At 59.6% G+C, this 20,552-nt stretch overlaps 1 protein-coding gene across 6 annotated transcripts in view; it reads right to left on the bottom strand.

Annotated features, from left to right (window-relative positions):
* The window catches only part of TACC1 (transforming acidic coiled-coil containing protein 1), a 38,579-nt gene that overhangs the window by 8,521 nt on the left and 9,506 nt on the right, over positions 1-20,552 (bottom strand). For 3 of the 6 annotated variants that reach the window (XM_025203467.1, XM_025203464.1, XM_025203465.1), the window contains exons 2-7: positions 20,380-20,465; positions 10,318-11,437; positions 8,992-9,027; positions 6,244-6,304; positions 5,839-6,046; positions 3,230-3,285 (exon numbers count right to left, since the gene is read on the bottom strand). In XM_025203467.1, the coding sequence (XP_025059252.1) occupies positions 3,230-3,285; positions 5,839-6,046; positions 6,244-6,304; positions 8,992-9,027; positions 10,318-11,276 (1,320 nt within the window). In that variant the 5' untranslated portion in view covers positions 11,277-11,437; positions 20,380-20,465. The remainder of the gene's footprint in view (positions 1-3,229; positions 3,286-5,838; positions 6,047-6,243; positions 6,305-8,991; positions 9,028-10,317; positions 11,438-20,379; positions 20,466-20,552) is intronic. The other 3 variants (XM_006023055.3, XM_025203466.1, XM_025203468.1) reach the window with 3 other exon arrangements.

The following is a 20,552-nucleotide window of genomic DNA, read 5'->3' as shown; positions in this document are numbered from 1 at the left end:
CCCCCCCTAGCCCTCCCAGCCTCTCCCCAGGCCCAGGACTTCCCACAGCAGTGTGCTGACCACTCAAGGCCCCGGCTCCTTTCCAGGAAGCCCCTGTGCAGGGCTGAGGCTTGCTGCTTAACTTGTGCCCTACAGCAGTGTGCTACTGAGCCTGGGGCTGCTTGCAGGAGCCATGCCCTGAGGGCACTGCGGGGCAGAGCTCCCGGTTCACATCAGGAAACTCAAGGGGAAGGCACAAAAGCAACCCCTGCCATAGCTCACAGGAGCCTAGACTTCATCTGGGGTAAGAAGTGCCAGGGTCAGCCTGCCACACACCAGCCACGTCCTCCTCAGAGCCAGGCCTGCCATGGCATCACCTTTCCGGTGCTACGGCCCAAGCTCAGGGCCAAACAGCGGGAGCTGTGCCAAGTGCCTGGAGCCACAGCCACATGGGGCAGGGCCTTCAGGGGAGAAGTCTCCTGCCCCAGCCACGTCCCACGGGGCAGGGCTTTCGCTGCATGGACGTGTCTGACCTGCCAGCACTAGCCCTTTGCTTGGCCCTGGGCATCATGCTGGGATTCCCAAGAGACTGACAGCCCGTGGGCTGAGACCAAGGCCAGCCTCTCGGGCTGTGCAGAGCAGCATCCAGCTGATCTCGTCCTGCCCTGCAGACAGATGCAGCCAGCTGCTGCCTGCTGCATGGATGCGCTGGCACGGGCTGCAGCACCCCCCGACTGAGTCGAGCCCTGGGGAGGCCCGGCAGGATGCCCCAGGACAGGAGGTCCTTGTGGAAGCTCAGGGCCTCTGGACAGCTGGCTGTGCATTTTCCGACAGCAGCCCCAGCTCGGACGTGCCCCGTGACCCCAGCTCGTTTTTGGCGAGCTTCCCACCAGGCAGAGCTCCAGAACCCAGCAGGCTGCCAAGGAAACAGATGCACCTCTGCAGCTCTCCCCCGCTGGCCGGGCTATAATTAGCCCAGTCACATGTGCTCTGCTACAGGGTTCCTCCTTGCAAAATCCAGCTTTTTTCCTCAATGCTGCAATGCGAAAGCTACAGTGCCACAGCCCAGGAGAGACTTCACGCAGCACATCCTGGCTCTCCTGTCTGGGCCAGGGCAGCTGGGAGGCTTCTCCCCTGCTCCGGGACATCATCCCCAATCTCTGGCTTCCTAAATCATTAATTCTGTCCCCTTGGCCATTGTGACAGCCCCTCGCAGGGGTCTCCTTGGCAACCGGCTGCGGTGCCATAAATAGGGAAGCGCCGCACAGCAGCGTGGGCTCTGGGAACAGACAACGCTCTCCGGCTCGGAGCTCAGCACCCGCATTGCCTATGGCATCCCTCCCCTGGGCCAGGCTAAGGGTGGATCCAGCTCCCCTTGGCACAACCTCTGCTCGGGCACTCGCAAGGACAGGGGAGCTTCACGGGCAGGCCCTGCGAACGAACTCCATCCCGGCTTCCTCTCTTAGACATGTGAGAGGACAAAGAAAAAGGAAAGAGAAAATAAAACCTATCAACTTGGTTGCCCTGGCTTACTGCTTATGTGACCTGGCTCGGGTGAGAGGGGATGGATTTGACCTCTCCGTTGTTGAGTTCTGACCTCATGACATGGGGGCCAGGCCTAAGCCAATGTCCCTCTGATAATGCTGATGCTTTTTAAATTGATTGGTCGGCATCAAATAACACCTGTCCCTGACTGGGTCCAGGTGGTGAGGTCAGTAGGGCTATTTAGGAGGGTCCCTTCAGGAAGAAGGGGAGAGGACGTTTTTAACACACATACACAGAAGCATGGACCTCTGCAGATCTCTCGCACACTCTAGATGCGGAAGTGAGTACTTTACCAGAAACCTAACTAGCAACTTAGTTGACTGTAATCTGGACGCACATCAAAAGGCTGACAAGCCACTCAGACTTACTCAAGGTTGATTTTCTTTCTATATTTTGCTATTGGTATTCCTTCCCCCTCCCCCTCTCTGCTCAATAAATCTATCTGTTTTAGCATGCCTCGCTGTATGTACTTAAGAGGGAAGGGACTGGAGGTGGGCTCAGCTATTTTACTTTCCTCCTGCATGGGAGGCTGCCGGTGAATGCTTCAGGCTAACAGAAGCACCCCAAAATCCCAAGATCTACAGGGCCTGTGTATCCTGGGCAAGCCAGGGCACAGACAAAGACCTGAGTCCAGGTGGTGGCGGCGGTACCCCAGGCTTCCGGGTGTGCTCCAGAAAGTGGGTCGGCCAGATGTAGGTGCCCCAGGGCAGGCACTCGAAGCTTGGTTTTGGGCTGGGTGCAGAGAGGTGGGTGGCTCAACAGGAGCGTCCCCTACTGGCCCACCGCAGCACCTGCACCTGACCCCAGCCCCAGCTCCTGCCACAGGGCAGCTGCTTCCTCTCCTGCCAACCTGCAGCCCCAGCAGAACAGTGCACCAGTGCTGGATGCTGCTGAGTGCCCCTGGCTGCCTGCGTCCTTGCTGGGATCTCACACTGCCTCTGCCCCTTTGTGCCACAACAAACTGGCTGCTGTGCTCAGAGCCCGGGGGCCCAAGAGATGCAAGTGCCTTTTCCTGGGCCTGCCCCCCACCACGGCCCAGTGTCGTCCCTACCAGGGAGAGCATTTTTCAGATCTTGCCCATCGCAGCCATCTCCCTGCCCCCCCGTGCACAGGGACCAAGCAGGGGGGGTGCCCTCTTGCCCACAGCACAGTTGTACCAGCTGGAGGAGTGCACAGCCCCCCGCAGTGCTGCTGCAAGCGTGCCTGGGCCACCCCAGACTGAGGAGGTGCAGGGGTTTCACACAGAGCAGCAAGATTCTCTAAACCTCCCTGGTTCAGTGCTTTAAAGACTTCAGCTCCAAACCCACTTCCCCGGGAGGGTTTTAAAAACACTTCTGACCCCAGCAAGGCTCCTCCAGATGTCCCCGGGCCCCTTGTGCAGCTCACAGGGACTTGGGGCGGTTGCAGGAACCATGTCATGTGGAATGGTGCACACAGCAAGAAGCAAGGGCTACAGGGTGGGCACGGGGTCACTGACCATATGCAATTCCCCTGCCCCATGGCGCCAGCCCAAGGTCGGACTCTTGCTCATGTAGAACAGCTCCTACCCCAGGCAAACAGTCCCGCTGGCATCCTCAGCTGTGAACGCAGGCTGAGGGACCGGGCTGTGCAGGCACCTGGGCGTGGGGGCCAGTTCTGCCATTCAGACGCACCAACGGCCCGACCCTCCCCCAGGACAAGGGGGAGACAGCAAAGATGCACTCACAGGGAAGCTGCCAGGTGGCTCCTTCTCTGCCTGTCCAGACGCCTCCTTCTCGAGACCTGCAACACAGGAAGCAGCAGTGAGAGCTGCCTGCAGAGCACAGTCTGTTGGGGACCTGGGGACAGGAGGGCTCACAGCCATCCCGCCTGGTCCCAGGGCACAGTGGGGGAGCGCAGTACCAAAGGGCAGACCAGGGCAGGGCTGCTGTGACACAAGGAGATGCGGAGAGAGCACTGGGCAAGAGGCTGGCAGTCGGTGGGTAAGCAGCAAATGCTTCCACGTGGGGCACTGCCCGAGTGGAGGGGATTGTGCCAGCCGCATCTGCCCCCTGCCCAAATGGGAGACCCTGAGCCCACAGGGCCCCTGGAGGGTGACTGGGGTAACACAGCAAGGGGCTGGCTGGTGCCATGCAAGGTCATTGCCCTCCTGGGGCACTCAGAGCCAAAAGGGAGCAACACGCCCATGCGTGCCCTGCCAGCTGTCCCCGGGGACGGTGCGTGCCTGTGCATGCCCTGCCCTGGAGACAGTTGGCTCCCCAACCACCCACAGGCCTTCATGGGACCTCCCAGCCTCAGCCTGCTGAGCATCCCATTGCGCAGGAGTTGGCAGGGCACTGTCAAAAGAATCTTGTGGCTGAGGCCTCAGGTACCTGCTGCCTGAGCAGAGCCAATCTCCTGGGAGCATAGCCCGGCCCGACTTAAAAACTACTGCTGCAGTCTCTGGTACACTGCACCCTGGCTAATCACCAGTGCTGTACTCTACCCCAGGTATGGCTGCACTCACATATGAACGCATGCGTGAGCATGCACACACACACTTTCCCTGCACAGGGGCAGGATCCTCTGGGATGAAAGGCGTTGCTACATGGGGGGCTTGACTGCGGGTCAGGAATGTGGTGCCAGGGAACACCTGTTTGCTGCTCTTGCTAACACACACAAGCCTCACACCAAAAGGTTTCACGTGACCCTTTCTATTCTTGACAGCAGCAGCAGAGAGGAGACGACTGCTCCTGCAGGCTCTGGCATTCACAAATCTCCTGCAGCCTCACGTGACTTGCAGTGGAGATTACCACATCAGTTTATTGATGACTGTGAGAGCAACCAGCTCCTCGCTCACGGACAGGGCAGGGCTCACACAAGCACCTTCTCTTCCAAACACAGTGGCATCAGGGAGCAGGGCCCTGCACCCACCCCCATGTCTGCAGAGCCTAGTTCATCCTCCCACCTTAGCCTCCTGTGGCAGCCTGGGGACTACACCACGGGCCTGAGATTCCCCTGTCTGCCCTGGGGCTCTGCTTTTGCTGGCAGCAGGCTAGAACAGGCTGCTCGCAAAAGGGGCATGCGTGGCACTGATGGGGACCGGGGAGTCATGCCCTGCAAACTGGCTTGGTGCTGGCACACAGACCGAGAATGCAGAATAAAGGCCTTTTGCACAAAACCCCTCTCTGCTTGTAACAGTGGGCAGCTGCTTCTCGAGAGCTTCCTCCCTCGCAGGGAGCAGGGGGAGCTCTGCTCCCCAGCCAGCCTGTCTGCAGACTGCTACAGCTCTATGTGCCTGCCCAGGAGAAATGATTAATGAATAAGCAACAAACTGTCTGGGCAATGGCTTTAGATTTGCCATGCGGCTCTTTGCTATTTGCACCTATAGCTGCGATATCGATTTGATTTCACCACTGCCTGGCTTTTAATTATCTGCAAATGGATCCGCTCTGTAAATGTAGCAAGGCAGACAAAACAATGCAGCCACTGGCAAACCCAATGTGCTGGAAAACACACGCGTGTGCAGCCATCCCCAACGGGCTCGCTAATGTGTGGAGACGTAGAAGGGTAGAGCAGAAGGATTACGCACACGAGCCCGGTCCAGCCTGCAGCATGTGGTTTAGCCTGGGTCTCTCATCAGTCAGATGAAGAGACTGCCGGTTGATCCCCCGCCTCTCTGGGATGCTGCAAGGCTCAGCTGCCGCTTGCTCAGCGCTTCAACCATGCTGCATGTAAACTGATCACGCTGCTTCTAGCGAATACTTTTAAACGTCAGCCCAGGCACTGCCAGCGCCCGTGCAGCTACACACACGCTTGACAGGTGCCAGACAACAAGCAGAATTGGCAGGTTTGGACAAACGGGGATCGATTTCCGATCTGCCTTCTCCCCTGCCCAGTTTGCGAGCTGCTGCTTCCTGCCGGCTTCACAGGGCAAGACTGACTCTGCAAACTGCCTGCCCGAGCCATGCGACAGCAAGGCTAGCAGGAAAACCTGCCCTGCAAGCAATAGTGAGCCTGAATTAAAACTGCAAAGTCACTGCCTGGGCCCTTTTCGAGCAGCAGTGATGGAAACGTGTTTTCTAATGTGCCTCCGTCAGCATCACCCATGGGAAGCGCTACAGCCAAAGGGGATGAATAGAAGCTCATGGATCTTCTATAGCATGTACAATACATGGGAGCAGTCCAAGGGCTTTGTTGTAGTACCGGCACTTGTCAGCCTCCCAGTGTGATGGCCTCAAGAAGCCCCATCTGCAGTTGCAGGCTGTTTTGGAAATAGCTCAGCTGCTCTGGGCACACAACCCTGTCGGTCTATAGAGTCGGATATCAAGACAGCCATGGACAGTGACGCCATACCTGCTTCCGAGGGGGGGAACGCGAGTTTCGTGACAAGCGCAGGGATGGCGGAGCATTCAAAATACTCCAGGTCTTCTTCAGCCTCCCCTTTCACTTCCAGCCCAGGCAGCTTCTGGCTGCAGGACGTGGAGGCCAGCTTCTCCTCATCTGTGGCATGTCCGTCTCGATTTGCGACTTCTGGGAGGTCAGAGATCAGCGCTCCTTCTCCCTAGAGCATTGGGGTACACAGAGAAACATCAGGCTAATTAGTCCGGCAAGTCATTGGCTAGTTCGTGGAAAAACACGGATGGCTTATCACCCCCCGACAAGCCACAAGCGCCCCTGCTTCCCCTCACCCCACTCCTCTCCCATGAGCGCCCGCTGCTTTCCGAGGGCCGCCAGGGAGAGCCGCCCGCCCGCACATACCTGAGGGCCGACATCCAGGACCAGGGGCTGCGTTTCATACTTCTTCACCTTGCAGCCACTCCTGCAGACAAGACAAACAGACAGTTTTAGGCCTGGGGGGGCTGCCAGTCGTGGAGGGAATGGGGGAGGTGGCGGGAAGGGCAGGTGCAAAGACAGCTGAAGCAATGACGGGCAGCCCCAGCACTAGCATCGCACCCCGCTGACGGGACGCGGTCCCCAGCTTGTCGGGGGAGACCGCGACAGGCGCGTCCCGGAACACCGCACAGCGCAAAGAACCAGCCAGCCATCCCATGGTTTCTTCAGCACGTTTATTCCTCCCTTTCCCATCCACAAAGGAAAAACCCAGAGGGAGCGACTCTGGGGGCGGAGGATGAGGACCGATGCTGGAAGAGAGAGCTCTCCCTTCTCCATCATCCGAAGCTTGCCCTGGCGGCATCATCTGGACGATTTCATTAGGGGGCAGCAGTTCTGCCCAAGTCCCCGCACCGCCTGACCTCCGTGCTGTCTGGTGCCCATGCCCGCAGCATCCAAGCATCGGCAACTCTCCCTGGCCAAGCCGTTGTCTCCTTCCCGCGTGGCAGGTACCGGTGCCACTCCACTCCTCTTCAGCTTCAGCCTCCCTCTCTGGTTAGGGGCAAGGAGACTCCTGGCAGAGGAGGGCTGGAGCTCACCACCACAGAGCTCACCCTCAGGGTGGTGGGATTTTCAATCCCTCCAAACAAGACAGCTTTCCCGACAGCAACCGGCGGCCCTGGCTGTGGTAAGAACAAGCCCAGGCAGTGGCATGTGGATGGGGGGTTTCTGTGAAGGCCCCGTACACCCAGGCCTTGATTTGCAACAAGATCCTGCTGCACCCAGCTGCCTTCCCTCCAGGCATCCTCACAGCTCCTGCTCCCTCTGCCTGCCTCCCCTTGTCCGCAATGCTTACTCTCCACACGTGGCATGGGCAGGCACTAATGGGCACACTGCATGACGCTGCATGGCGTGCACGTGAGGGACGCTGCTTGCAAGGTACTGCTCGCACCCGTGTCCACCTGAAAACCTCTCCAGACTTTGCTCGTCTCCAGGACTCAACTGCAGCTCACGTCCCCAAGACCTTCAGCTGATCCCCCCAGAAAGACAGCAATCACCACAAGAGGTCCCAGGCACAGGGCAGCCCACTGGATCAAAGCACCCACCCCCCAGTAGCAAGACAGCTCTGCAAGCAGAAGGGGCAGGGAGGCCACAGCCAGCCACAGCCTAAGGGGCATGCCCTGCACAAGCTGGGTGCCACGGGCCACTCCATACTTTGTATCTACAGCCTTGTGTTTGCCCGGACAGAGCTCCTATTCAAGCAAGTCAAATTACATCGGGTCAGGGAAACATCTGCAACAGGGGCTCCTAAATCCAGATGTGCAAGGCTGCTCCATGAGCCCACAGCTCCCCACATAGCAGCACAGGACTCTGAACAGCTCGGACGTGAGTGCCAGCCCCGGAGCCCAGCTCTGCTCCCGTCTGCACGTGCTCTAAGTCTCCCCCCGCTGCGCTAGCGGACAATGGGGGTGTTTACCGGAAGGATGCGCCATACAGAAACTGAACCTGCCTCCCCAGCTAGTTCTGAGTGTCTCGACCTGCTTCCGCCCCCAAATGAAGTCCGAGCAGGTTGCTAGACAGGCAAGAGCCAGAGGGACTGAGCCCCCCCGCGGACAAAACCAGAACCCATAAGGCCAGTGCACCATGGCTTGCCCTGCTTTCCTCCTCACCAGCACAAGGTGCACAGAGCTGAAGCACAGCACTGCCATGGAGGTAGCACCAAGGCAGGGCCAGGGCCAGCTGGGGGATCTCTGAGGAGCACTCCACATTTTGCAGGCCTCTCTACTCAGGGTGCTCATGCACAGGGGTGCCGCGTGCACTAGTTCTTGCCAGGCAGGGGGTCCCACGTGCCAGGCCAGGCTGCACTGGGCTACTGCTGCAGGTCCCCAACATGCTGGGGTGGCACAGCTCTTCTGCCCAACACCCTGGCCCCCATCCGCCACCCTGGCTGCTCTAGCCAGGCTCTGTAGCTTACTAAGACTAGCCAGATGCTTAAGAGAGCCCCTCCCCGGGACAAGCACTGTACATTGAGGGTCAGCACCTTCCTTTGGTCTAGGCCCAGAAATTAGCCAGGAGGCTGAGCTTTGCCAGCCTGGTCCATCCCTGTCCTCCCTACTACCATGCTGGGGCCAAGTCTACTTCTCTGGAGTCAGCACCTGCTGTCCCAGCCCACCCTAACCCTATTTCTAACACGGCAGAGCTACCTCGGAGCACTGGCTCAGGTCTCCGGAGACCGGGACCCTCCCACTTTGCCTGTGGGGCGACCTGGGACAGCGACTTCTTTCTGCTTCCGCTCCCGCCCTGCGTTTGCATGGTCTGCCGTGTCAGAATAGGATCTACCTCCGAGCACGGTCATAGCAGGGCCCAATTTTGTCTGGGCAACTGCAGTGCTCACAGGCTTCATATGCCGTCACAGCATCAAAGTACACTGCAAGTGGCATGCCATGAGAGCAAGCACAGGCACACACCGCAGGCACGACTGCTGTCCCGCCCAGCCCTCCGCACTCCCCCTCGCAGGGCTAAGCTGCCCGATGGAACGAAGCCGGAGAAGTGCGGGCAACATGAGCCGGACCACAGAGCTCCAGAAGCAGGAAGGAGCCTGCATGCCGGAGAGAGGTGGGGTTGGAGGATGCCAACACACACCGGAAACAGAGGAGGAAATGGAAGAGTACTTACAACAGAAAACAGAGAAATTTCACTTGTTCGGTTGTCCTGAGGCACCAAAGAACAGACAGGAGAGAGACAGACAGATGGAGAAAAAAAAAAAAATCAAAGCATGTGTAAAGACCTGGATAGCATCTCTGCCCTGCACAGTCCTGTCCTTGGGGGCATGCAGGCACGATGTGTTTGCCCTCAGAGGTGGCCATGGTCCATTACAAATCGAAATCCCTCTGCTTCCCATACTTCCCTTCCTGTGCCCTGGCTGCTGCTCCCATCTCAGGTGCAGCAGAAAGACCCCCAGACTCCCAGGAAACCCATCTCTGATACAAAACCGCTCCCTGCTTTGCTGCTGCACGCTAACCCTATCAAGAGACTCAACTCTCACCTGACACGCTGCTTCTGGCATTTATCATCCTGCAACTTCAAACACTCCCTCCAAATGAAGTCAACCAGAGCCTTCAGGCCCAGGCAGGCCAGACTTGGGAGAACCCTGTGCCAGCATGGAGGAAACACGGAGGACGCAGCCCAGGGTGTGCTGCAGCAAGGCAGCCTGCATTCCCGGGGTGCTGGGGGGCCTCACAGCCCGATTCAGAACGGCACGGCTCGCGGGCTTAACCGACCCACACGCAGCAAAACCGCTCTGTAAGGGAAGACAAAGCCCGTGCTGCCTGTGCCAGGGCCGAAGAGCAGAGAGAACAAATGGCCTGTCAGTCTAATGGGCCCTCTCTGAGTTAGGGACAGGAAGTCCTGTGCCAAGCTGCAAAACCTCTCAGCAGTACCTGGTTACAGACACCTGTGTTTATTTCCAAGAAGAACCACAAATTGGCTGCTATCAAGACGCTTGGAAATTTCCCCCCACCCCACCATGGTGCAGTAGTTTTGAATGCCCGGTCTGATGCCCCTTGCTTTCAAGTTCCAGACACTGGACTCCCACTCCGCTGTGCTGCTTAACACCCCGAAAACCCTCTCACAGGCTGGTGACCCCAAGACATGCCAGGACAGCTACCCCTCACTGTCTGACACACCAAAGCAAGCACTGCTGAGCTCATCTGCCTCTCTCATCTCATCAGTTCCCGAGGAACAAGAAGTCCTGGATGGAAGAAGAGATGCAGCTCAGTCTGCTGACAGCACAGGGCAGCCACAGAGATCTAGGGGTGCTGCAGACTCTGGCCATCTACTATGACTCCTGATCTGTTAAGCTTCTTCACCAGAAGAACAAGGATGAGAGCAACGCTTCTCTGGGAAAGACAGGAGTGAGCAGCTAGCCCAGACAGCAACCATCAGCTGTCCATCCCCACCACGGGCACCAGAGCCGCAAACCCAGCGCGCACCGCCACTCACGTTATCAAGCGCGACTTGGCTTTCTTTGGCGAGCCTTTGCCTAGCAGCAGCTCCTCGACCTGCACCTCCAGCGTCTGAGACTCCAGGATTTCATTGAGGTCGTTATCAGCAGTGGGGCAGGGGTCAGCAGCTGTGTCGTCCAAGCTCTTGGTGGGTTTGAAAGGATCCACGGAGTCAAGGTTGGTGGGGTCAAAATGATACGACCCCTTGGGCACGGTCGGGGAGTTCTGCAAAGCAGAGCTGCCCCCAAAGGGGTTGAAGCTGGAACTGTCCCACTGGCTGGGGTCCACCTTGTAAGACCCTTTGGGGAGCGGCACATCATCCACGGCCCCAGCCACACCTTCAGCGCTTGTGGGCTTGAGAGCAGCATCCCTCTGCCGCTTGGGTGTCAGCTTGCTGCCTGGCTTGCGGTTGGCTTTCTTTGACGGAGCTCTCTTGCCCTCTGGGTTGTCTGCCCCGGGCGTAAAATCAAACTCTAGTTTCAGGGCATGCCCCCGGGTCTCCTCCAGCAGCTCCCCCGCATTGCTGCTGGCATCACTGCCAGGAACAGGGAAGGCGTGCAGGGCTGCTGGAGGAGAGTTCGGTATTTTGGACCCTCCCGTCACAAAGGGGTTCACGCTGTCATCGTACTCCTCTGGATTGAACTGGTATGACGCCTGGGGGACTGGGACTCCCTCCTCCGCTGGCTCCACGTCCACCCTCTTCCGAAGGGAAGGTGGCTTCATTTTCTTCAGCTTACTCTTGCTGGGCACCTGCTCCAGAGCAGCGCTGGCAGCCTGGGGTTCGTCATCCACTGACCCTTTGAGAGAGATGACCATGTCTTCTCTGGACATCCCCTGCTCCCAAGAGGTTATGGGGGCATCAGCCGTCACAAGCTGGTCTGGAGCTGATGTTCCCAAGGATTCAGGGCCGGTTTCACTGCCAGGTGCTGCCACTTCTGTCCTGGGAGCATGTGGCATCACTGGGGAATCTCTGCCAAGCCCAAGGCTAGGCTCTGCGGGGCAGTGCTGTTTGCCCGCAGGGACTGAGATAGCTGCCTGAGCCTCATCCTCCCAATGCGTTTGGTGCAAGGGCTTCTCAGGAACTTCCACCGCCGGCTGGTCACCGGTGCCGGGGAGCTCTAGAAAGAGACAGAAGAGGCATGTGAGAACTGGGTAACCCACAACATCCCCAGCCAACACTGTACAGACAGGCAAGTGGAAGGGGTTATGAATGGGCTTCTCAAGTGTCAGAGGGCCCTACACCAAGATGTCCCTCTTTGCACAGATCATCCAAGATCCACCTTTGCCTAAGGGCCATCCCCACAAGCCGTTTACCCCTTGCAACCACCAGCTGCTCCCCAGCTCAAGGCCCCAGTGGGAAGACTCAAAGTACAGGATGAGAACTGGGGACACGGCAAAGCCAAGCAGGAGAGAACGCCCGTGCAGGAACCAGAACAGTCACACACCACATCAATGACCCTCCACAAGTCTCCGTTCCCGGCTTCCCTCCCCTGCAGCCCTCTCAGACTGTCCAGGGAGCAAGATGGGCTTGGCAGTGCGACTGGACAGCAAACGCATCCAGGCTCTGGGGAAACCCCTGGCTTGGGAGGATCACACAGCACTTCTTGTGGGCTCCCACCAATAGCAGCCAGGCTGCCAATGCTGCATGGAAACAGCAGCCAGAACCACTGCTCATCCAGACACAGAGCTAAAAACCCAACCCATCTCCAGAGACCACCCCGGAAAAGCCACCTGCCACCTGCAGAATGGAAACTCCCTTCCCTGGGTTCCCGCAGGTAGCAGCACAGGGGTGCCGGCTCAGAAGAGAAGGGGCAGCACGGGTAGTTTCTGACTCCCCGGTTATAGGTGAGCCATCAAGTTGCATGTCTCAGGGCATTGCCCCAGGCCAGCTATGAATTCGGTGTAGCCAGGGCCCTGCTGGCATTCTGGGCCTCACTTGAGAAATGCAAAGGGACTTCTTTAAAGGCCACGAGCAGCCACTGTAATCGGCCATTCGGGCCCAGCTGCGCCGCCAGCAGCCGTTTCGGCTGCCCCACAACATTCCCCAGCCCACAACTTCTGTCCCCGTGGGAGGAAGTGTCCAGCCAAGGGCTGAGTAGAGTGGGACTGCTCAGAGCGGTGCTCGGCCTAAGCACGCTCAGCTGGGAAGAACCCAGCCCCTGGGAATACTAAGGCCCCGTGCCAGGCTCCTGCACACAATTGCACCCACATGACGGGACAGTGGCCTCAGAGCAAGAAGCTCTCCCTGTGCTTAGACAAGACTGCAGCTTTGCTCACAAGAGGCGACACCCAGGGGTGGGGGCACCAGGACAACCAGCAGCCCAGCTAGGCTCAGCGAACTGTGCCGTGGCACACCAAAGGCATGGGCCACATCTTGTCCCTGCACTCACACTGGCAAAAAGGGGATGCCTGGCGTAGGGATCATGCACATCACTGCCGGATCAGGCCCACAAAGAACGTCTCCGGGCTCCTCATGACTCGAGCGCTGAGCTGGTCTGACAGTGCTCCTGCTTGCCTCCGGCACCTCTGCCTTTGCTCTCCAGAAAGAGCCTGATTGATTGTGACAAGCCCAGCAATCAGGCAGGGCTCGCCCACACCAGACAGCGCTGCTACTGCAGAATGTCCCGGCCCTTCTGGAGAGCTGAGCCATGCCAGGGTGGACTGTGCCAACCCTCACGTGCTTCCTGGGGTTTCCCATGCGCCGTGCCCCTTGGAAGGACTCTCTCTCTTCCTGGGCATGTGCCGTATGCCTGACGTGCAGGGCAGCACGCAAGGAGCTGGGGAGGGTGCTGCCTGGAGATGTGTCTCACAAGCATTAGACACCACGTGTCTGAACAGCAGAGGAGGCATGTGGGTGGCGAGCAGGCTCCAGTTTGTATTTTAAAGGCAAGCTCTAGCTGGGGCAGCCCACGTGCTCTTCCACTCGCACGACACACACAGCGCAGGTCACCGCACCACATACACATAGGAAGCCACAGCACCCACCCTACTAGGACAGAGACACAAACTGGGTCCGCACTGCCAAGCTATCGTGCCCAGCTGCGGTGCCCTCAGACGTGCCAGGCTGGCAGCTCCACACTGCCATGGCACTGGAGACAAAGTGCCACGGCTCTGGGTCAGATGGGCCCTGCGGGAGCAGGGAGCAGGACACTGTATGCCAGAGCCCCCTGTGTTGCACAAAGACATGCAGCAGTCACAGGTCCTTCGCACATCAGCACTGCAGAGTCCTCCTGCCACTAAAATCTCCCGCACATGTACAGCCAGGCAATCCAGCTTGAACTGCTGGCCTCGGCCAAGCTGCCTGCCACCCTGATGGGAAAAGAAAGGTTTGAAGCACTGCTTCACTTGGGCTATGATATCAGGGCTAATTAACACTTCCTCTTTTGAGCAAGTCCAAGCCAGGCTTTTGGATTGACAGGCGGTGTATTAACCACAGCCCAGATGCCGGTGTTTGGGGTGGGAAGAGTAGGCAGGACCCAGCCACAATCCCAAGCAGGTGGCACGACGGGGCACTCCAGAGGGCACCTGCACTTCAGCTCTGGATGAGACGAAGTCCTGGTCCCACCTCCCTGACTCAAGGCAAAGGGCTCTCAGCAGCTGCCTCTCATTGAGTCAACTCTCTTGGCTTGTGGCTGCTGTGTGCCCGGGCATGGGGGAGCTCGGATGCCTCTGGAGGGGGGCGCAGCCTCAATGGCAGGAGCATGCTGGAGGGGGCATCTGCAGCCGAGGCCTTAGAAGTGGCACAGAGGCAGGTGCCCACAGTGAAACCCACCCTGCGCACAAGGTGTCCACGTGGCATTCCAGATGCTGCAGCTACCTAATAAGGCTATAAATGGTTTGGGCACCAAGCGCCAGGAGACAGCCTCTCTCTCCCCTCTCCACCCCGCCCCACCGAGAGCCACCAGGGCTCCCGCCTGCAGCTATTAGCAAACTGAACAAACCACATTTTCTTCAAGGCCCTTGATTCTGCAGCTCGCTCCCTCCCCCACGCACAGAAGCTTATTCACACCCAGGCCGCAGCTAAGCCCACCTGTTTCTGCAGGCATGGGCTCAGGGAGGGGGAGCCAGGGTGCGCAGGGAGGCTGGCTGACTGGCTGCCACCAGGGTTTCTGGGGGCTCTGAGCAAGGCAAGGCCCAGCCTTGGCCTGGACTATTACTGCTTTTAACTTCCTGAGAGCTGCCCAAGACAGGAGGCTCCCGAGCATCTAAGCAGTGGCAGAGCTGGCCCCAGGACCCCAGGCAGCGCGGGGCAAAAGACTGACCACAAGCAAGAAAGGCCCCGGGGCAGGCGAGAGTCTCCTTGTCCTGGCAGCAAAATCCCAGCTCCGCAGCCTGGTGGGCTCAGGCAGGCTCCCCCCCAGCCTTGCTCACAAAACCCGGGTCCCAGCCGGGGGTGGGCCCAGCTGTTCTGGCCAGCGGGGGCACTGGCCCCGGGACTGGCTGTCTGCAAGGAGGCTACAGTTAAGCGCCCTCTATGACAAGGGCATGGTGGCACCTGAAGAGAGACTCCCAACCCCAAGCCAGGCAGAGCCAGCTGATGTGCTCTGCTCCTTCCTTGCCTAAAGCACAGTCCTGACTATGCAACAGGCTTATGACACACCACTGGCTTTCCCGCCACGTGGCAGTGCAGTACGCAGCCCTCACCGGAGCCACGGGGATGCTGCCAGCTTCTCCACTCATGTCTCAGGGAGCACTGGAAAGCCCCCGGCTGCCCCACAGGGCACAGCCAAGGACAGGGAGCAGAGGAACCTGCTGTGCCCCTCGGGGTCCTGATGCGCCCCTTGTCACAAGCAAGGAAGCAACAGTGCCCTGAGCAGAGAGCCTAGCCGAGATGAGCATCTGGGGGCAGGATCCAGGCTGAGCTGCTGCAAGACGGCTGCCCCCCCACAGCATGGTCCCCACACAGGGTGCAGAGACAGGCTGGGTGTTGGCTGCATAGCTCAAATTCCCCTGTGTAGCCATTCATGGCCAGGGCGATCCCTCCCCCACCTTCTGCACAGAGTCCTGCAGATGCCAGGGGAGAGGAGTCCTTCTCCGGTGCTCAGGGCTAAGATGTTCCAACAAGGGTGGAGGGGGTTGAGCCAGGCACCGTGTTGGGCAGGGCAGGCTCTGTTAAGCCCCCAGCACCAGGTTCAAACTCCACTCCCAGCCACTCACTCAGAGTAGGCAAAGGGGCCGAAGTCAGGCACGGCAGAGCTCCCCAGAGGCGCCACCCCAGCCCCCTTCACCCAGCCAGGGCTGCAGAGAACGGCCTGCCCAGAGCCCTCATCTCCTCCCCTGGCCGGCAGCTGCATTTCCTCCGACTCCATTGTAGGGGCCAAAGGAAAAGAGCGAGCGCTCCTGCAGGAACAATGGCACAGGACGCAAGCCCAGCAGAGTTTTCCTGCACCCCCCGCAAAGCAGGAGCACCCCAAGCCAGCAGCGAGCAAGGGCAGCCCTGGCACAGGTCTTGCAACAGCCTTGGAAAAGGTCTGGCAGCAGGTTGGGGAGTGCCCACCCTCACCCCGTCTCCGCAGCATAACGGCTGCGCCGCTCCGCCTGTGCATTGACATTCCAGTCTCCCTTGCCTCCCAGCCGCCCCCGTGCCGTCGGTGAGTCATGTTTGGAGAGCCAGCCTGCCGGCTCCGCGCAGCCCCCCTCTCACTCATGCGCGCCTGTCAGGAGCACCCAGGCGCTGCTGGACCAGCCAAGGGGCAGCAAGCCCGGCTGCCTCACGCCACTCGCCTGCACGATGCTGCAACGTAGGCGAACTCCGCTGCGCCGGTCCGAGCGACACCGGGAGGACACACGCCAGATGCCTGCAGCTCAGTAGCGGCCACTTGGAGCTTTTCTGACAGACCAGGGATCCAGCTCCTGCCACAGCCTCCTCGAACGGGCACCCCCTCCCCTCTGCACCCTGCCCACTAGGTCACAGTGCACTGGGCCCAAGGGGCAGTGGGCAGCAGCACGTGCTCCCAGGCTGGGCAGAGACAAGCCTTGATGAGCCCTCCTGCATGCATTCACATTCCCTCCTCTGCCTTGTTCACAGGCGCCAGGCTCTGACAGCAGCAGCAGTGCCTGCAGAGCCCTTCCTCCCCTGCATCGCATGCCTCCGGCAGCCAGGCCAAGGAGCAAGAACTCCCCGCCACCCAGAACGCCACTCTCTGCAGCCTCTGCCTTTGACTCATTCTGCATGCATTCAGTGGGCCAGGCATTTCTCGTCCCCGGGGCAGAGATCACCCACACAAAAGGCAGCCTGGGAGGCTCCTAGCAGGCTGCTAAAGCCAGAGACTTCCCTCTGGTAATGGACACTGGTCCCAGCTTCACTCTAGTGACCGTGAAGAATTAGGAGGCAGCTTCACCAGCCAACAGCCAAGGGTGCTGCTACCACACCGTGTAACAGGCCTGAATCGAGCAGAACAGAAGCAAACCCCAGTGAGAGCTGGTGCCCTGGGTGACAGATCTGAACATGCGGATCCAGCTCACTGCCCTGCACAACGTGTTTACCAAGGGAGCTCAGAGGAGGGGCCCTTAGCAAGAGGAGGACAGAATTACACTCTCCATCACCAGGGCAGCAAGAGGAAATGCATTCAAATGAGTCAGAGTAGGAGAGAAACAAACCCTGGCTCCTTGTCCTCAAGAGGAGGAATTCCCATTTTTGACGACCCGGGGTCCAGTACTCCAGCCTGACCTTTCTGATGCAGGGGCTACACACGGTGCAACCCCAAAAGTGGGCGGCCTGGTGCAAAGGCCTGGAGAAAACCAGCTCAGGGCAGCTGCGATGTACATGGTTTCTAAATACCAGTGATATCTGAGAGGGGAGGTACCTGGGTTCCTAATTCTTCTAGCCTGCGTGAGCCCAGGGAAAGCCAGGCACACAGGTACGTATAGCCTCCAGCACCACACTGCATGGAGAGGAGCGTACCTCCTGGGAGCAGCTGCTCCTCCGAGACTCTGGGCGCGCCTGGCGCCTGCTGCACACAACAACTCTGTTATTTAAACCTTGACAAGCAGCCATTACGCTGGGCCGACTTCGCATTATTTATTACCACCCCCCTACTTCTGAGCGGCAGGCAGCTCATGTGAAAGAGCACATGCTGCCTGGGCTACATGTGCTCGTCTCCCAGCCCCCAGGGAGCTGAGATGCCTTGCTGTGATGGGGGTTTAATGTACATATGAGCCAAGGTCCAGCAGTCTGGCATCCCAGGAAGCCTCCCACGCAAAGTATACGGGTCACGGCCAGGCTTGAACACATCCCTCATAGACACTGTGCTGCAGGGCAGTGGACCGAGACTCCTAGCACATGCCATCTCCCACCATGCTACCCGGCACGACAGCACACACTGATGCAGGGGGAAAACAACCACGGAAGAGTCAAAACCACAACCACCCTAAATGACTACGGGCAGGGCTCCCAGCACCCTCCTGCCAGCAGCAACATAGACCCGATCCCTTGGACAGGGCTGCGCGCTGAACTGGGGTGTGGCAGATCACATTCCTGCATCCCAGGGAAGTGTCGGCGTATCTGTTTCACCTAGGGCTGGCGAGAGGCACAGATGGCTGTAACTGAGGACAACTGTGGTCACGTCTCTCCTAAATCTGTTCCCAGGGCCTCGCACAAGGCTTCTCATGGCTGCTGATGCTTGGGAAAGGGCCAAGCTCCCAGCGAGTTGCCCTTGCAAGGTGACATTGCAGCCCCCCCCCCCCCCCCCCCCCCCACTCCCCTGACCTCTGCCGTCTGTCTGTGAAGCCCATCAGGGTCTGGCATATGTCCGGTGGCAAACTCTTCCTGTCCAGCACACAGCTCCCCATGATCTGGTACTTCAATACATCACTTCCCAGACAGCATAAGCCGTTGCGGCTACACAAACCTGTGTCCCACCATACGGGTGGGAATGCTGCACCTTTGTCTGGGTGCCCGGTGCACCAGTGACCTGGCTGCTCCTAGTTCACAGTTGTTCTTGGACTGGCTCTTCCTGGGAAGAGCTACAGCAAAATGCAGTTGTCAGAGACCTGCGAGAGGCTGCGCTGCCTCCCAAGAGCCCCATGCAGTGCCCTGCCAAACCCCTCCAGGGAAACCCGGCCCTGACTCTCTGCAGGGCCCACAAGCAGAGCAGACCTCCAGCTTCACACAGGAATGGGGGACAGTCCCAAGGGCCTTTGGCTGCAAGCACCACCCCCCCCGAGACTGATGCAGGCACATGGACCCTGCTGCCAGCACACAGCTGCCTGCTGGCTCCCACACCACCCACAGCATTGAGCTGCCCCTCATGTCAGCCCCCAGGCAGGCTGCCCCGGCGCCGTCAGGTCCCTAGGTCTGACAGTGGGTGTGTGGGAACAGCTCCCCCCATGTCCCTGCAGAGCCATCACCGTGATGTTTCCAGCAGCCGCAGCACCCCTCGGGCTGCAACAACCACCTGCTGCAAGCCCAGGCAACACGGCAGTGCCCAAGGGCTTACATCACACACCCGGCATGAATCAGACCTAGCCACAGCAAATGCCTGGGAGCTACACAGCAGGGAATCTCTGGCAATGTCCCCACTGAATGGGGAGGACAAAGACAAGAGCAGGTCGCCAGGGCAGCGCTGGGCAAGACAGGCTGGCTCACCCCAACACAGGCTCCTTTCTCAAGTGCTTTCCCCCCACAGGCCCTGCACAGAGGGGCCCGTCACCTGCCTCTGCCAACAGAGAGCTGCCAGGCCCTCTGCCCTGATGCTGCCCAGTCATCCTGCCCTAAAGACAGACCGGGCAAAAGGGAGGATGCCTCCCTCCTTCCACTGATAACCTTCACCTTTTGTTAGCCAGATGCCGAGGCTTCAAAGTCACTGCACTGCAACAAGAAACAGATGGGCGCACGGCGCTTGGCAACAGGCACGTGCCTCGGTGCTATTCACCTTGATTCCCACCGAGCAGACGATTTAAGGCAGCTCGGTGCTCAGAGCCGGGAAGGGAGCAGGAAGGCTGGTGGGGGGCAACAGGCGGACTGCAGCAAGCTGCAAGCTTACACCAGCTGCATCAGGATCCAGCCCAGGCAGGCTGCAGCCTCGGAGACACCTGACATGGAAGGAAGCCCCTGCGCTCTCTGCTTCTCAGAGGATTGGAGGCTTTCAGTTTCTAAACGTCTGACAGCAACTGTGCTGGGAAGGGCTGAACCAGATGAGCAGGTACCACAGGGGAAAAGCAGGCGGGTTCCCATCCCCTGCGGGGCTCTCCCCAAGGTCACGGCCTGCACTGGCAGCTGGCATGGCTGCTATGCTGATGCTCAGTGTGCCCAGGCAGCAATTCCACCTTCAGCTCCCTGCACAGCATATGCAACGCCTCCTGCCTGGCAGGACCTCCCGAGACACCTCGGTGCCAACCTGCAGCTGCCACAGCTGACCCAGCACACTCCCACCCTGGGTCGGCTAGCGCCTTTCTGCCTTTGCTTGCTGGCCCCTCCTTCCCAGCCCAGACTCCAGGCAGGCTGCCTATCATGCCACCTAGCCAGCAGCAGCCCTGCTCCCTGCACAAATGCCTTGCAGCCACCACCAGCCACATGCCCCCTTTTATCAGTCCCAGGAGCCCGGGCAGGAGAGGCCAGTTCCCCAGCACCCCCCTTTGCCACCGAGACCACTGAGACTCCAGACCCCCGCTCACAGCCGAAGGGCAGGGACGTGGGCCCCAACAGCTCCTGCGGCAGAGGGCAAAACCCCGCTGCGCGTGGCGCACAGGCATGACAGCCCCGGCAATCGGCGGGCAGTGGGTTTCACCCCGCCTCCGCTTCTGGAGGGTGCCTGGGGGCATCTGAAAATATCCCTCGCTCCTTTGGGTCCCTCGCCCGCTGCTGCATCTGGAGAGCTCGCCAAGTCGAATCGGCAGCTATCTGCATGGTGTCGCCACAGGCCTGCTGGCAGCTTCCGCGCTCGGGGAGGAAGGGCGGGCGTGACCCATGGCTGCAAAAACAGCCCGGCCGAAATCTCAGACCAGGCGAGGGGCTTTCACGGGTGGAGCCCGGCCGCTCCCCAACTCCTCCGTGGGCGCAGCGTACGATGCCAGGGGGCCAGCGCGAGGGGTCGAGTGGCAAGCGCCCGCTCCTCCTTACCTGGGGTCCTGGGGGCTCCCGGCTCCGGCGGCGCGCGGGTCGGGGTGTCGGCTTCGGGGGTCTCAAAATTCCCTTCGGAGTCCGAGCTGCCGAGGGGGGAAAAGAGGAGCATTACCACTGCCGCGGGGCCCGCGGAGGAGGAGGTGGAGGCGGCCGCGGTCCCCGACAGGCAG

The sequence above is a fragment of the Alligator sinensis genome, unplaced genomic scaffold (assembly GCF_000455745.1).
Source record: "Alligator sinensis unplaced genomic scaffold, ASM45574v1 scaffold98_1, whole genome shotgun sequence".
Taxonomy (NCBI): domain Eukaryota; kingdom Metazoa; phylum Chordata; order Crocodylia; family Alligatoridae; genus Alligator; species Alligator sinensis.
Note: the sequence above shows the minus strand (reverse complement) of the source record. Positions and strands in the feature narration are given on the sequence as shown.